This window comes from Copadichromis virginalis, linkage group LG10, assembly GCF_057382275.1.
Source record: "Copadichromis virginalis isolate Kocher_CV1m ecotype Utaka linkage group LG10, C_Virginalis_male_GT1.1, whole genome shotgun sequence".
NCBI classification, from domain to species: Eukaryota; Metazoa; Chordata; class Actinopteri; order Cichliformes; family Cichlidae; genus Copadichromis; species Copadichromis virginalis.
This window is the reverse complement of record NC_140627.1, coordinates 16,820,801-16,837,578: the sequence shown is the minus strand read 5'-3', so window position 1 is coordinate 16,837,578 and position 16,778 is coordinate 16,820,801. Positions and strand designations below refer to the sequence as shown.

Genomic DNA, 16,778 nt, shown 5'->3' with positions numbered 1-16,778 from the left:
TAAAAAACACATTTTTTTAAAGTAATGTACTGAACTGTACTGTACGTACAAGGGTTGGTCACTGTGCTGGCAAACAGAATGTACTAAACAGAAGCTCTCGGGGCCAGATTGTCTGGTGCCATTCACACATGGTCTGGTGATGGTGATTCATAATTTTTTTTTGCAATTTCAGAAAAAAACAAATCTGGAAGGCATTCAATCTGGGACCATAAACACCGCTACAGATCATCATCTAAAGATGGAGCAAGTGTTATGAAGAGCATGTACGTGTCATTAACATGTGTGCCTCGTGTGCCCATCTTTGTCTCTGTTTTATTGGCATTCGGTTTATGAGCGCATGATTCAACCGCAGACAGAGTATGTATGTGTAATTGTGTTAAGGAGTGGAAATCAAATATGCTAGATTAAATGACAGAACAAACAGATGTGTGTCTCTCTGTAATGGAAGAAAACATGAGTGTGGTAGACAGATCTAATAAAGCAGGCAGTATGGTGGCAATAAGCTGAGTTAAGTAACCTTGATTCCATCTATTAACACTGTTTACCATATCCTTTATTACAAAGAGATGAATCGCAGCCCTTAGCTAAAGCAGTGCTAAATCAAATAGGATTTAAATGCATTTGCTGCTAACTCAAATGAGATTCAAATGCATTCACTTGATCGCTATTTTGAAGCTGATTATTTAGCTTTGAATAAAAACAGCCGCGAATGTGTGTAGGGCCCTCTATGAATATGTCACAGTGTACATGTTTTTTACGCTCTCATGAGTATGTGACGATTGATCGTTCTATGTACAGCCAAGTCATAAGGTGACAAAGAGTGTGTTAAGGTTTTACAGCAATCTGCTCACCGGTGGAATATTGGTTGGATTCCAAAGGGCCGGGAGTACATCAGACATATGGCAAAACAGCTGCTGCTGTACGAAAGATAAGCTAAACTCTCCATCATGCCATGTGACACCTCAGAGAGCCTCGCTGCACACATCGATCTCCATAGGCTTTTTACTGCTTGTCAAACTCTGAATATATCTGCCACTGTGAAAAAAGGTAGCCTGAGGGGATAGGCAATGCAGAAGGGCAGAGTAAGACGCAGGCAAGGAAAGGGTTAATCAGGAGGCAGAATAATTTGAAAAGAGAGGTGATACAAACTCCTGAATGTGCATATGTTGAAGGAAGACGAATGTAGACAGAAAAGAGAAGGAAAACAGGAAGGATGTTGTATTGCAACATCCTTCCTCACGTCCTCCCAGGAGACTTATACCCCGAGGGAATACTGTGATCACTGCTATGTATGTGTGCATGTACATGCCTGCGTGTGTGTGTCACAGTAGGTGGTTTCAGTATGAACTATCACACAGTTTATTCATGACAGCTCCCTGCTGATGGATACAGAGACACCGAACAACCTGCTTGCACCTCAGTACTTTCCTGTGTCACCAACATGCAGTCACTCACTTTTAATTTTCTTAGATAAAATGTCATTGTTTGCACATTGCTTAGACAAAGATCCTGCTTTAGATAATACTTGGAAAGAGTGATGGCATGCATGTGCATCCATCTGTTCATATTACAGTTATATTTACACAGTTTGAAAAAAAAAAACCCCACCAAATGTCTTAAGACGTGATGTGTTAATGACTGTCTTTTGTAATAGTATATAACATGTATCCAAGAAGCATGAAGTTCATTTAATGCAGATTACTTTCACCCTGCAGGACAGACCCCATTTTTACTACGCACTGTTATTTGTGCACGCAAGATGCCATGAAATGAAGTTAAAGCTGAAGTGACATGGGTGGCAGACAAGGTCCAAATTAAAGCAGTTGAGACTCGATACAGACAGTGTTATTATCTTATGGCTACCATGCCTAGTTACACATTCAGCAGAGACACAGAAGCATACTGGAGTTCTAACAAGTCTGAAACCGTGGCCAAACCCTAATTCAGACAAACCGAGAGGATTTACGTGATAGAAACACATCAGAAGGGCAGTGTAACAAAATAAGGGAAGGGCTGCTTAATTGCTTCAGCTAACTGCACGGATACCACTGGTATGCTAGCTAAGCTTTGTGGTGAAAAATACTTTAACGGGTGTCTGTTTAGCAATTCTTTATTAAAGGCTTGTTTTGTGTTGGGGTAAACAACGTGTGTGTATATATATAAGTAATAGTAATTGCATTATTTAATGGTTTTCTAATTAGATTGTGTTCATTATGCTCATAGTCATGTAGAACTGTTAATCCCCAGTCCAGTTAGTGTTGGGTCTGGTGAAATCTATAATGCAAGTTTTCAGGCATAACTTGAGCTTAAAGACTGCCGAATAATGCAGTCTGTTTTTCAGTCATGATCCAATCTTGATTAGGTAATCATGAATATAATATTGTAATATTTATAGTTAAGCCCCATCCGCATCCATAAAAGGGACTTTAGACATACACACATAAATACTAGTTACTGATGTGGTAAAATTGTTGTCTTTCCCATTCATTTTCCCTCTCCATTTCATTTCCAGGTCAGTACACACTGTGCTTTACTCCCATTTATAGTGGCTTCAAAGTTGAGGTTAATTAAACATGGTAACTCCCTGTTTCTCACCACTAACAATTATTTTGTCACCAAATTTTTATTGACATTCCATTAGCATCACTGTTTGTGCCCTCTCGAATATCCATTTCTGCTGCAGCCTCGGTTTGGTCCATCGACTAAAAGTGCTGGTAAAGAAATATTCATAAATAAAGTGGTGTGTTGATGTGCTGAAGTGAACTCTCTTCTGAACATGAAACAATGGAAAAAGAAGCGCTTTTGTGTGGACAGTATACACAAACAGCCAAACTTAATCCAATTCAGGTGTTACATCCTTATCTCTCTCTAGTGGATTCTCTCCAATCAGTATGAAGTATTGAGAGCGTGTAATAGGTGGCCATTGTGTAATCAACTGGGGATACTATGCTCACTCCATGGTAAAATGGGGGAATGAGAGAACGGGATGAAAAGCGTTTTATGCAATTTCAGCTTGACTTACAGAACTGTTGTGTCGGTTGCCTGGTAACTGTAAACCTGAGACGCAAGTGTGGAGATGCTAGTGAACAAGTCTCCCTCCATTTCTTTTTTTTCTCTTTTCTTAGCAGCTTGTCCTTTATGTCTCCCTATCAGCCGTATACGCTGTATATTCCTCCTTTGTTATGAGTGAAAAGTTGTAAAAACCCACGTTTTTTTTCATCTTTTGTCTGCTTTTTTCCTCCACAGATTTTGACTTAGAAAGATCACAGAGGCAAAGTTGTGACAGGGAACTCATACTTTGACAGCAGGCATGAAAAGCAGGGATATAGAGAGGTCAGACACGGCTAAAGGAATATTTCACAAAGCCTTCAGTCTCATGTAGAAAGCAGCCCTGGTAGACATGTAACATCCACTGCCCTTTTGTCTGTTGGGCCCTCTCCCTCTTGACCGGTGACACAACAACAAGGTGTAAAAATTTCAAGTGTCTGTGTGTGTCTGTGTACATTTGCCTGATGAATATGACATATATGTTTCTTTTGTAGCACTTTTTCTTGCATTTTCTTTTGTCTTTCATATTCTCACTTCCCCACGCTACCTTGCATCTTGGCAAGTTGTGAAATAGTACTAACAAAGCATAATCATCTCTGTCAGCCACTGAAAATTGGCTATCAGGATTTAATGGCCCTCAAATATAAACAAAACAAAATCCATGTGAGAGTCAAGCGAGTGTACGGACTGTTTAGCAGCTGGTTTGTATCTCCGGGCCCGAATTCAAGGATTACTTTTTGCTCCCTTTCTGATAGTGAATTTAAAATTCTGTATGAAATTTCCATATTTGTCATTGACAGAGACAAATTATTAATCTGTAATCGAAAAGAAACCACAATAATTTTCATAACCTGCAGACTCGGCACCTGCAGTGAGATTCTCTTTGTTCTCCCTCTCCCTCATTCTTTTTCAGGCCCTGTCTCTTAGAGCTATACACGTTTTCAGGCTCACTGGAGGCATTCCAATAGATCCATCAATTTGGCAAAGCAGTGTGTGTGAAGCATAAGAGTCATTCCCTCAGGATACACACGCAAATACACAGACACACACACGCACACTAATAGACAATCTATGTTGTTTATTTGCCTCTCCTCTGTGTTTTTACCCGCAGGATGTCTCAGAGGTGATGCTCATGTGTTGGTTAGGTCCTCTATGTTGTTATTCCCTTTGTTTTTCATACATGGCTTTGCTGGCCTGTACTGAATAAGCTGCTAATTGAATACTCCCATAGTGTGCCATACACTGGTTTGGACACCATCCCTGTATGTCCTTTACTTCGCTGATTACAGCGCTGTCAGTCACAGGATTAGGGATGGGTATTGATAAGATTTTCACGATTCCGATTCCATTTTCGATTCTGTTTAACGATTCGATTCTTTATCGATTCTTTTTAAAAAAGGAGAACACTAAGGTCGATTAGCTTAGAACTTTGTTTTATATCTTCTCTTTGAACAAGATAGAAATTTAGGAGTAACATGGCCTTACAAACCCAACAGTGACATCTTAAGAGATCCACAGCCTACGGCTCTTCAATGGGGTGTCACAGGGTCCCCAGGAAAAAAATAAATAAAAGAAATATTCTTCTGTAGCAATAACAAAGTATAACATAAATTTTTCTGTAGCAATTACACAAGAATATCCAGTAATGTCCCTGCCTACAATTAAACACATTCACATACCGAATGTCGGGGGCATCTGCTGTGGCAAATGGGTGCAAGCCTTTGACCACAAACTTAGTCACTGCTCGGTGACATCCGTCTATCCTGGCCTGAAAGGAGACGCTACCGGTAGACTGCAGCGACAACTGCCAGCATCTGAGCCAGACTGTCTGTCTCTCTCATCATGGTCACCTAAATGCACAGTAATGGCAGGTTTTGTAATAAGGCAGATCGCACTAACATAATATGCACTGTTAGTTGATTATTTACCTGCCGTATTAAGGGGAGAGGACGTGCAAACGTTATCACTGCTGCTGGGTTGAGATTCACGAGTCCGGAGCGGAATTAAAAACACGACATTCATTTAAGGTCATCGCGTGTTTTGTGAGCAAATGCTTTTGCATATTCGTAGTGTTTCCTCCCTTAAATGAAATATCTACTTTGCAAGTATTGCAAGTCGCCCTGTTGTCATCCGTTCTCGTAAAGTATAACCAAACTTTTGAGCGTTTGAGCTGCTTAGGCGCCGTGTTTCCTGCCAGGTAAATGACGCTCCGCAACGTGGTGACGTCATTCGGACTGGAATCGATAAGGGAATCGTTTGCAAAAATGGCAAACAATTCCAAGGAATTGAAACAGTGGAAACCGGTTCTCAACAAGAACCGGTTTTCGATACCCATCCCTACACAGGATGATGTGATGGTTCACCGGTGTCGGAATGTGTCACTGCATCCAAACATATAAATCATTACTATGAAACAAAATCTTTATTTTCTACCCAAAGTCAAATGACGCACGGCAGCACAAATCCACAACATGACACGTACAGTATTGCGCAAACCCATATACTGTAGGTCTGGCAGTTAAAAAACCAAAAGCACTCTTGCACGATCCACATGATGTGTCTCGACTAATTAAAAGGTGTCACACTCTAAGGTCTCAATTTGCTGATGAGCTAAATCAGGACATTCTCTTTCAGGGTTGACTGATCTGTGCGGGTGGGGGTTCAGCACTTGTGACTGACATCCGAGATAAAGACAATGCTGTTTCTGCACATATGCGACAGATGCAGACACGCTGTTCTTCCTACAGTTATCTAATCAGTTGTTCTGTCTTCTTTCTTTGTTCTTTTTCCTCTGTATTCTGACATCTGCCTCTCTTGCTGTCCGTCCAACCCCACTTGCCTACTTGGGGACTTCAGTGATGGCTTCAAAAGGCAAAGTTCGAGGTGAGTGGTGGCTGCTGCTGCTGCTTTTCCCGCTGTGCCTCAAACTCAACCTGACAAACCAATATCAGAAAAGAGACTTAACCTTTTATTTAAAAAAATTAATGGACGGATATTTTAATCTATTTGCTTCTATTCTTTTGTGTGCGTGTGTGTCTGTGCTGTTGTTCCCTGACTATTTTGAGAATAGTCATATTTGTGTATTTGGATGAAATGTGTTTTTTGTTTTTTTCATTTCGGATTTCTATTACAGGGTTTTAGTGGGATTTATCACTATCCCAACACTGAAAAATAATGTGGAAAAACTAATTTGTTTGAGAATAAAATTAGACAGTTTGTTTCAACATAGATTTTTAGATTTGTAAATTAGTACTAGGGAAAAGGAAATCATTTAGGTATGTATATAGTGCAAAGACAACCCAAGGTCATGCAATTATTAATCAGCTATTTAACTGTGTGATAATGTCCTTTGCCATTGCTTTTATTGGAAAGGTGGCAGTACATTAAAGAGATCCAAATCTTCTCCATCATCTTCTGTGTCTCCGCTATGGCAGCGAGAACGGATTATAGATCAAAAAGTGAGTCAGAGAGGAGAAGCAAAGTGTTTATTTGAGAGCAGATAACCTGATTTCATTCTGCGTGCCTCAGCAAATATGCTTCTCAAAGACTAAGAATTTATTCAACCGTGGTTATAATCCCTTTCTGTTTAGTTACCATCTTTGGCTAATGATTACACACACACACACAACAGTCACTTCCTAAGCAGAGATGTGATCATAATTCAGATGAAAGGATTGGTATCAGCTAAGGTTGGCATACCTAATAAAAACACTCAAACTGTATCAAAGCATATTTGGCAGAAATGAAGCTCCTTTTTTTAAAAAAATTTTTATAGATGTTTCGCAGTGATTATGCAATAAATACATTTCTTCAAGAATCATAATCTGAGCCAAACTTTTAAATTAAAGTGGCAGAACTCGAAAGTGTTTGGCTTTTATATAACTCAGGTTATTATGATGAGATCGCTTTGGAGCTCAGTCCCAAATTCATCGTGCAGCATGACTGTGACAACAATAGGGCAGTCAGAACCAGAAAGAACAATCCTCGACAACAAGAAGAACATGGCTCCCGCAGCAGATGGCATGAGCCCTGATCGCAAATTCATGGAGTCAGTATGGAATAAAATGAATAAACAGAGGCAATCAAGACAGAGGAAATATGGCAAGTTGCTCATTATTTTAAATAAAATAGCAAAACAGCTCAGTTGAACAGCTTTTATCTTAATCGAGAAGCCTCCTGTAGAAAAGTAACATTTTATAGAATTATTTCTGTGCTCAGAGCTCGTACGGACCTTCTGCACAGGTCCTTCCAGTGTTTGTTTCCTTATGGCGCATCTTAACATGCAATGCTAAAAAGCTGTATATTACTAACCCAGTCAGAATGTAATTTCAAGTGAAGGAAGCAACACTTGTTGTTCTCAGAGTTTGCCTGCTGCCGAATGGTAGATTTGGTATAATCCTCATGTTAAAACCCTGTCAGCGCCTTACGTCCTCCTTCCCTGCTATCCTCAGCTGCAGTGATAGTAGTCACAGGATCAACATCACATTCCCCCTCAACACTTCGCTACAGTTTTTTCTCATTTTCCCGCTGCGTCTGAATCCATAATGAATTTAGACCACCTCTTTCCTGATCAGCATCCAGCTGCGTGTGTTTAACTGTATCATCTCTGTCTCACTCACTCTTGATTCAATCCTCTCTTTAAAGGCTACCCTAACCTGACTATCATCCTTTTCCATCTTACCGCAGCAGTATAGGAAATCCATTGCACTCTTTAATAGGGGGAACAGAAGATGTGTAGATCAGAGTCGAGCACATGTCTCCGGCCTGCCTCTCTTACCCTTATAATGAGGCTACTGGTAGGAAAACATAACAAGCCAGATAAGATTCATGCTGATCAGTGGGTGGATAAAGGCTTAGCTCACCTCAAAGTATCGGTTCATCAGTATGTGTGCAACTGAAGGACTGAGTGGATGGTTAAGGGTGCCTTTATTCTTTTGTAAATGTGTATATATAGCATCGCCAATTACTGCATACAGCATGAAAGATTAATTCAAAGATGTTTTTTTTTTCTGTTCTTCTACTTTTTTCTTTTTTTTAAGTTGTGGAAGTTTACATCGCAGTTATATTTCACAGTCAGCATTGCAAATGAGCTAAAAAACAGCACAAAAATAAATATATGGCACTTGTATGTGCACAAGTGACACAATTTCTAACTAAATTTAATTAGTGTTTTTTTAAACTTTACAAAATCATTATTTAGAGTGAGTCTTGTACATGCTTCACTTGCACCGTAACCATACACAACACAACACATAAATCGATTGGCCAAAATATTTACAAAGGGCTGCTGATAAAATACTCAAGTAGTCACTGATAAAATACTGTCTATATATTATGTAGATGGCATGTGGGTCTCCTCACTAATTCCTAGTAGCGCTGCAGTGGTGGTGTTTCTACAGAGTCACATGTGAGAAAACATCTGAGAATAATTCAGTGTGATCAAATGAACGTTTATTTTAAAGCTATTAGCTGCATATTGTAAATACACAATCATAACATCTTTTAATAAGTTTCACTCAATTTTCCTAATTTTCCTTCCCAGCATCCCAAAGCAGCAATTTTGGCCTAGTGGCCAAACCGCATTACTATAACATCTGTATTCATCAAGTGATGCACACTGGCCCAAAAGCATTTATTCAGTCAATGGAAAAAGAGTCAATGCGAAACTCAGTGTTAGAAACTCTGCAAAAGGCCTCTTCTCATTATAGAAAAGGCTCACTCTAAGACATAAAAGATGCGCTGTTAACATCTGGTACTACATAGCAAGGTCTCTCTCAGAAGCTGTGTCGAAGCTGTTTTTTGACTGATTTTTTTATCTTATATCTATTTAAAGATAATCTTGCCCCGAGCTTTTGGAAGCACAAAACTGTGAAGTTTAGTAAGTTTGCTGCAAGCCACAGGTTGACACCCGTTTTCTGCTTTTCCATACATTTCTGTACACAACTACTGCAACTCAAAGAATACAAAGTCACAAGCAGCTCTTGTTTGCAGCCTACTCATGATGTACAATGAGTTGTTCACTTAGATGAAGAAAATTGTAACTTGAAAAATATGCATACCATCAGGAAAGTTGTGATAAGGATTTTTGCAAGCATAAATTATAGCACACATGGGAAATTTAGTGTGGATCCAGGCTTGCAGATCGTCTCAATCAACCCCTGAAAGTCCAAAAAGGAAAACCTGTAAAAGCTGGAACCTCAGCACGGTGCATGCTTATGCCACTGGAGGCACACGCACATTTTTAAAATATATATCAGAAAGCTGTTTTCCTATAGACTTCTACAGGACCGGAAGTCTTTTTGCAGCCACAACTATAACCTTCTGATGGACTGAAACTTTTTAGGCACTTCCATATACTCTGATATTATTAAAATGTAATATAGCTACACATGTGAAACTGTTTCATTTATGTCACCTGCCTAAATTCATGGATTTCAGCATATTTCTTCTCTTTGTATGTCCCGTTTCTGTTTGTGTGCAACCCCCTGCTTGTTGTCCACCCCTCCTATAGTGATACGTCCATTTTACTGCATTAAAACAAGTCGAAAATTATTACAGTGACACCCTGAACTCTGATATTGCCCTACAACAATAAAACTGAGTTGACTTAATTTAAGTTATTTTGGGGGATTTTAAAATTCAATAAAAATAAATGCTAATTGTTATCAGCAAACTCATTCTTGTTCAACATAACACAAGGCAAGTTTTAAAGGGATATAGTATACCAGGAAATTTAATATAACAAAGTTGCTAAAACAGACAAAAAAAAACCCCAAAAAAACAAGCAAAAGACAATAAAAAAAAAACCATATATAACATACATAAAACCTCAAAGAACAAAGAAAACTTTTGAATCTGATCTGTAGCAGGATTGATAAGGAGGAAGTGCACTTGTTAAATTTTGTATTTACATTTATTTAAAGTATCTATCTAGCTTGCTTTCCTAATCTTTTGAGACAGACGGCTCTCAAAGTTTAGGAGCATTAACGACGAAAACTGCATCCCCAGACGAAAAAACATTGGATGTCTGTGAAAAATATTGGCTGTCTTCCAGTTTGGCAGTAGAGGATCCAAGAGTACAAGGGCTAGATTTACTAACAGTCTGCGCCAGCGCAAAACCCTCTTTTGGCATTAAAAGAGCAACGACTGGGATTTACTGAAGAGGCACAGTGTCAGTTTTGCAACTGACAGGTGTGGATCGAGGTATTTTTGCAGCTGGAATTATTGCCTATATAACTACAGCAGTGCATGGTGTGCTGCCTGACAAGGTTGGCAAGTGGTAGCATGTATAATGAGGAAAAGTAATGGACCAAGACACCTGCCCTGTGCAACACCACAGGAAATGAGGGCAGTCTCTGTGGTATTATGTGCTCTACTAAATGAAGATGTGATAGTGGCCTGTCTCTACTCAGTATTCTAGTATCTGAGTTCTAACTCTTCTTCAAAAGAGGCTGTACTACAAGTGTTTTGACAGTGGATTTAAAAACTCAAATAAAAAATTCAGTTAGTGCATTTCACAATAATAATAACTGGATTAAGTTATGAGATTTAAGGTTTTCAAATAGTGTGAAACAGACGGGAAAGTTTGATCAAATTTGGAGGTTTTATGCAAGGTAAGACTGTATGGAAACCTTACGTCCATGGGGATGCACTCTTCTCCACGTGTCAAAAATGTTAACTTCCCATCTATCCTTCCTCTCCTCAACCACCACGACATAATCTGAACTGTTGATTTGTAAGACCGGTAATCGTCAATTGGAGTGATTTCAGTGAAAATGAAAAACATGTAACTTTTACTGCAGCTAGTATCAGCCCTGTCATTGTGACTGACTCATAGCTGTGGCAAAAGTGCTTTGTGGCAAAGTAAGTCTGACACCAACCAAATGATGAGAGCTGTTTCTTTTTTTCTTTCTTTTTTTTTAAATTAGTACTTTCTGCCCACTGAATCTTGCAGGTCCCCCTGGGGTGACAAGCATTTCCCCAGATCCTTCTTAAATGAACAGAATCTGTCAACACATCACTACACATTAGAAAATCACACTGTGTCATGTTGATTTGGGGAATTTGGGGATTTTTGGTGGCAGCAGTGATTAGTTTGATTTCCCTCATGAATGCCACCCTAGCCTGCGATTATCCTGCTCTCACCCTGTATGAAAGCATAAGAGATGAAATCCTTCCTGTGATAAAAAAAGAAGATGAAGTCAAGTACACTCTTCCTCCACATCATTTTGCAAGAAAACACAATAAATTAGATTTCCCTGCCCTTATGCTTTTATGATATTTAATTTGAATGACCTACTAAGCCAGTAAACGTGTGGATGCCTGCTAATATTGCTTGGCCTTATATTCAAGAAGAAATCTAGCCAAAGCTTTGCCTTCATGGCCTTATAAAGTGAATAATTCAATAGATGAAGCTGTGATCTTGCTATTTTGAAAAACACTAAAGTGAAGATAAAATTCGGTGGATATTGCACCTATTACTATTACATCTAAAGCACACAGCAGTATGTATAGCACAAAGAGGGTACACAAAGATATGTATTTAATAGTACCTGCTTATATTTTATGTATAAATCAGGACTGCATAATTTTTGAATGTTTCCAAAGTTTCTACTTGACAGTTCAGAGAATTTAGCTGTGCAAGAACTGGCTCTTTCATGGCTAGAAGGAAACATTTAAGATATTGTTCCTTTGTTTCTGCTCTCGCCTCAGTTGTTTCCTTTTTTCTCCTTTCTTTTTTGCATGTCAAAATATGTGCTTATATCCTTTCCTAATTGTCTTTTGCTCTCAGCTTCATCTTCTTCTTCTTCTTGCTTGTTTGCTTTTGCTAGCTGGAAGAAAGCACTGTATGAAGTATTTATGAAGGCCTGGTTTACCTCCGTCATAAAACTGTGAGATGTCTGACCTTGGCTCAGAAAGGATAGTGAGATCCCTGGCCATTCTGGACTGAGCAAGCTTGAACTCAGGCAGCTAACATGCTGAGAATGGGCAGAGGTTTATATCTCTGCCCTTTAAATTGATGTGGCTGAATCAAGGGCAGAAAATACTGGGCAAATGGTAGAAGTGTCTGGAAACATGTCTGGTCACCAATTTGAATTTGGGTTGTGGGCTTTTATAAATTTTGATGTGTAGGTTTGGCTCCTGAAAAGTGGCATCGCAGAAAAGTTCGGCTGTGGCAGGTCTTTGTCATCAAAAACAGCAACAAAAAAGTCAAGAGGAGATACGTGAGCTGGCATGTTTGTTTCTCGTAGTGCTTTGTAAACTCGAGGAACACCACTTCTTCTTCTGTGTTTGCCCTTATATCATATTAAATGTTATTATTGTCCTTACATGAACAGCATGTGTTAACATTATCCACTCAGTGGAAACGGAAAAAACATACACAAACAAACCTGGACTCTCTCTGTAACGCTGCTCTTAAACAACACCTAACAGCACCATGGAGAAGTAGGTGATATTTTGTTGATCTGACTCCAAGGGCCAAGTTGGATGTCAAGTTTGCAACGGCAGCACCAACAGCTGCCCAGTCTAATTACTGTATGTAAATGACAACAGCACTGCCGTAGCCAGCCTCTCTGGTGCCGAATAATTAATTTCATATCTCCAGATCAAAAATGACTGTCCTGAGGTAATTGTATGCTCGTGCTGAATACAAAGGTAGCTCCACCCTCTGCAGGGGTTGCATTCAATTTGCTCACAGAAAGAAACTTATCATTGTCAAAAGAGCAAGCTCAGATTAGAAATACTCACACGCGGGCATGCTCGCTTGCAAGCGCAATTTACATACGCCTCATTTGCCAAGAGAAAAAGAACAAAGCTGAAAAGTGAATGTTTATTCAGTTATAAGAATGAAAACAGAGAGAACCACTATAACCCAATTTATGACCATTTGCATAACAATATCGTTCATATATGGACAGGTGACTGATTAAAGTAAACACCTGAACTGTAGACCCCTACAGAGAGGGGATCAGGTGGCTCTGTTATGCTGTGAGGGGCATAATGATGGCACTGTGTGGGATCACTTGCCCTCTTAGAGGGAACTATGGCAGTTCGAAGTGATTACCTTGGCACTGTAGTGAAACATTTCAATCCAGATGGGAATGATCTCTTAAGGATGAAAATGATATGATCTGTAGGTCACAAGGGATCACCTATAAGAAACATCGAACTGAGATGTCCGACAGCACTCTCCACTGCCATCATCACCTAAATAAAAGCCAAATCCACACAGGAAGCGACAAGCAGCAACAGGCTGCCCAGGAGCCACAAAAAGTCAGTGACATACAGCGACTTCAGGTGACGGCAGGAGATATAACTTGTGGTGACACAAGGCGGGCAGGTCCTGAGCTTCTCAACCAGCAATTAAAAATAAAAATGAAGAAAACCACTGATTAGTAACTATGTAACTTAGGCAACCAGACCCTACAATATCTGCTAGTAACTGACAATCAGCTACAAAGTGATGGGCAATGAGTGTGGGTGCTTCTTAAGGGAATATCTTTGGAGAACCTGATAAAACAACACCTTACTAGTGGTCTTACTTATTTTAATAAAGATTACTAAACTTAGATATAGAATAATAGAATGTATGATATGTCAACTGTATAAATATTTATTGTCAGGTATTAGTTAACTGAAGTTTGGATTATACATTAGAAAAAGAAAGGTTAGCCCCAAAACACAACTGAAAGAGGAAGAGGTGTAAAGATGATAACAACAATTAGAACTGTGTGAAGTCTTCACCAACTATACAAGGTTTTAATAGATAAATGCACACAGGGAGAAAAATGGAAGGCAGATTTTAAATATTTCCACTTATGAGCGTTTTGGCAGCAGTGAAAGTGCTTTAAATCTAACTGTGCCTCCCTTTTCAAGCAATACCAGTCTAAATGCATTCAATTGTGTTTTTATTGCCGGAGATTTCACTTTGTCTTCTCTTTTCAAGATATTCAAAAGATAAATTACATATGGTGCTTTAGACTCCACTCATACTCTTGTTCTTAAAAGCTGCTATATACTTTTTGTCGCAGTGGTAATTACCCTTTTTTTCCCACAGGAACATGCCATTTCATTTTATAGTGAACGCTAAAGGCTGGCTTTTTATGCCGGGCGTAATAGTGTTATGAAATGTTGATAAATCACATTGGAGATGCAACATTGATTTAGGATGGATGTTGATAGAAGGCGTGAAAAAGGTCACCGCAAAAGAGAAAAGAGACAACCCCGTGTACGCAGCGTGTTCTTGAGAAAAGCGTGTGTGAAAATTGTCGCAGTTGGAGGGAGAGTCCCAGAGTGAGGGCAGTGAGTGATGATGCTCTTCTCTGACATGTTAACTTCTGTTCCAGGAAGTTACTAACCACATTTTGTGCTTCATGTGATCAGCCCTAGCCTTTCCTTCCTGGAGATGACAGCGTATTCGTATTTTTATGTTTATTTTTTTCCAGTTGCGTGTTTAATATTTTTTCTGATGCTTTAAACAAGTGAAGAGGTTGGAGAGTTTTTATTCTCAAGGACGCTGTGACAGGATACGTCCCTGGCTGATGAATTCACACCAGCTCTTGAGATGATAAAACTGTTGACCTTGTACCTTCTCTCCAATCACCAGGCCACTCTGCTGCCTGACACTTTGAGAATCACTCTGAAAACCTTGTGTACCCAGCTGCGTAGCCACCTGTGTAACCTTATAGACACTAACTGGTCATGGCAAAGCTGTCATGTCCTATGTAATCTTTTGCCTCTCATTCGTTATCTTCTTAGTGGGATGCCTTTTTTAACAGTGAGCCACTTAAAGGCCACGCTTTATAGTGTCAGAGCATCTGAGAATATGCTTTGCAGGGTGGCTAAACCTTCGATGCGGTTTCAAATGCACATTTTTTAACACAGGATTATTGGAAAAACATCAGCAAGTGCTCATAATACATTTATTCTTCTATTATAACGTATAGCGATAATGGGAAATTCTTCTCTAAGGCCCTGCAGATCTAGTTCAGGTTCAAATGATTAATTGCTCTGAGCTTAACAGTTTAAATGCAGTTCTACTGTGTTACATTGTGGGTTTTATTTTTGTGCTTTTGACTATTGTTCTTACTTGCGGTAATAACATTGTGCCTCTTAATTCCAAGGGAGTCCCACAAGAGCTCCCACTCAGTATTAGAACTTCTCTTTTCCCAGCGCTGGAAATAAAATTAAAGTTTTAAACAAACCCAGAGATTAACCTAACTTGTGTGGACAAGGAAACAAAGGCAAGCAGAAAAATGTATACACATATTTATTATTGTATTTAACGTGGTAGATAATAGCCAGACTTAACAAGCTAACTCTTAGCTCCTTGCCAGTTCTCACATCTTACTTTTCATAACCCACACAAATTATGGGCATGCTCTACTAATCTGGAATTGTCCTTTAAATTTTAAGCATGATCCCAAGCCTGCAATTATCACTTGTGCTTGACTGGCTTAAAGGGTGACTCAGCTAATCAAAACTGTGGCCTGCCTCTTCCCGTCCTGTAATCCTGTATTCTCGGCCATACATCACAGCTCTACAGCTCAGTTGAGCTCCAGTCCTGGTATAAAGGTCAGTAGCTCCAGGCTGTCCATCTGTCTGCTGCATCTCTCTCTTTTTCTCTGCTTCTTGAATGCCTAAATAAGAAAGGTTAGTAGACTCGGCTGCTCTTGCTTGAAAGGTCATGTGGGGGAGCAGACAGGAAGCACCCAGGATACTCTTATATTCGTATCAGTGTTATTTGTCCAGTCATTTGCTTGGGCAAGAAGCGGCTGAATTGGCCCGTGCATTTTTCTATAATGCCTTTCATGTTTAGGCACTAAAAGTAAAGTGGGAGCTGTGTGGGGGCTATAGCATTAGTTCCTCCTGTCACTGAAGTTACAGCAGCTTCGTGTGTGCATGCAGGGTTCTTTTGATGCTGCAGAATGAATTAAGAGCCAATCAGAGCCCACCTTTATGGTAATTTGTGATGGATAAGAATCTACAGCTAAAGTGTCTGAAACTTTAGCACAGTATAGTAAATGATCTAATTCGAGCTAAATAAAGCAGAGCTAATTTCATAATGTCCATTACTTTATAATGTCATGTAGATGAGAGGATTGTTGACCTGTCTTAGCCTTAGCATGTCAGTCAAGGTGGAGGGCAATTAAAATGACCCCATTCGCCGTGACAGATAGAGCACAATTGAGCAACAGAAAAGAGGTAGGATCAAGATAAACTTTAAAGACTAGGGAGCAGCAGGAGACAGAGAGAATATGAAAATGAGAGACAAAGCAAGTGGAAATGCCACCCTTCAGGGATCAACTAGAGGAAAAAACGTGACAGAGAGGGTGGAGGGAATTGAGTGGAATGGATGTGAACTGGAAAAGACAGAGCAAGAAACTGAAAGTAGGAGAAAGAGTGGAGTTGAAGTGAGGAAAGGGCCTAAATTTAGACATGGAAATCAGGAGAGAACAGCTGCCTCCTTCCCTCAGGAGATACATTTAAATCAGGTCTGGCTGGCCAGAGGGGAGAATGGAAGAACCTACTCCACTGGCCAATTAGGCGCAAAGAACACTACGCTGTTCTAATATAACCATCATTGTGGCCCCTTTGGCCCTTTCAGTCCCAATGGAAGTGTAGCACCAGACACTGACGCAAAGCATAGACAGAGGGATCCCCGGACTATTGTAGATCTGTGTAGGAGAGGAAAGGAAAGAAGAGGAGAGATGAAATGTAAAAGCTAA

General features: G+C 39.7%; 1 protein-coding gene across 4 annotated transcripts in view; it reads left to right on the top strand.

Annotated features, from left to right (window-relative positions):
* The window catches only part of LOC146700187 (cell adhesion molecule 2-like), a 211,205-nt gene that overhangs the window by 137,302 nt on the left and 57,125 nt on the right, over positions 1-16,778 (top strand). For 2 of the 4 annotated variants that reach the window (XM_085470335.1, XM_085470333.1), the window contains exon 2: positions 5,905-5,931. The exons of the other annotated variants lie outside the window; for them this stretch is intronic. In XM_085470335.1, coding sequence (XP_085326461.1) covers positions 5,905-5,931 — 27 coding nt within the window. The remainder of the gene's footprint in view (positions 1-5,904; positions 5,932-16,778) is intronic. 4 annotated transcript variants of the gene reach the window in all.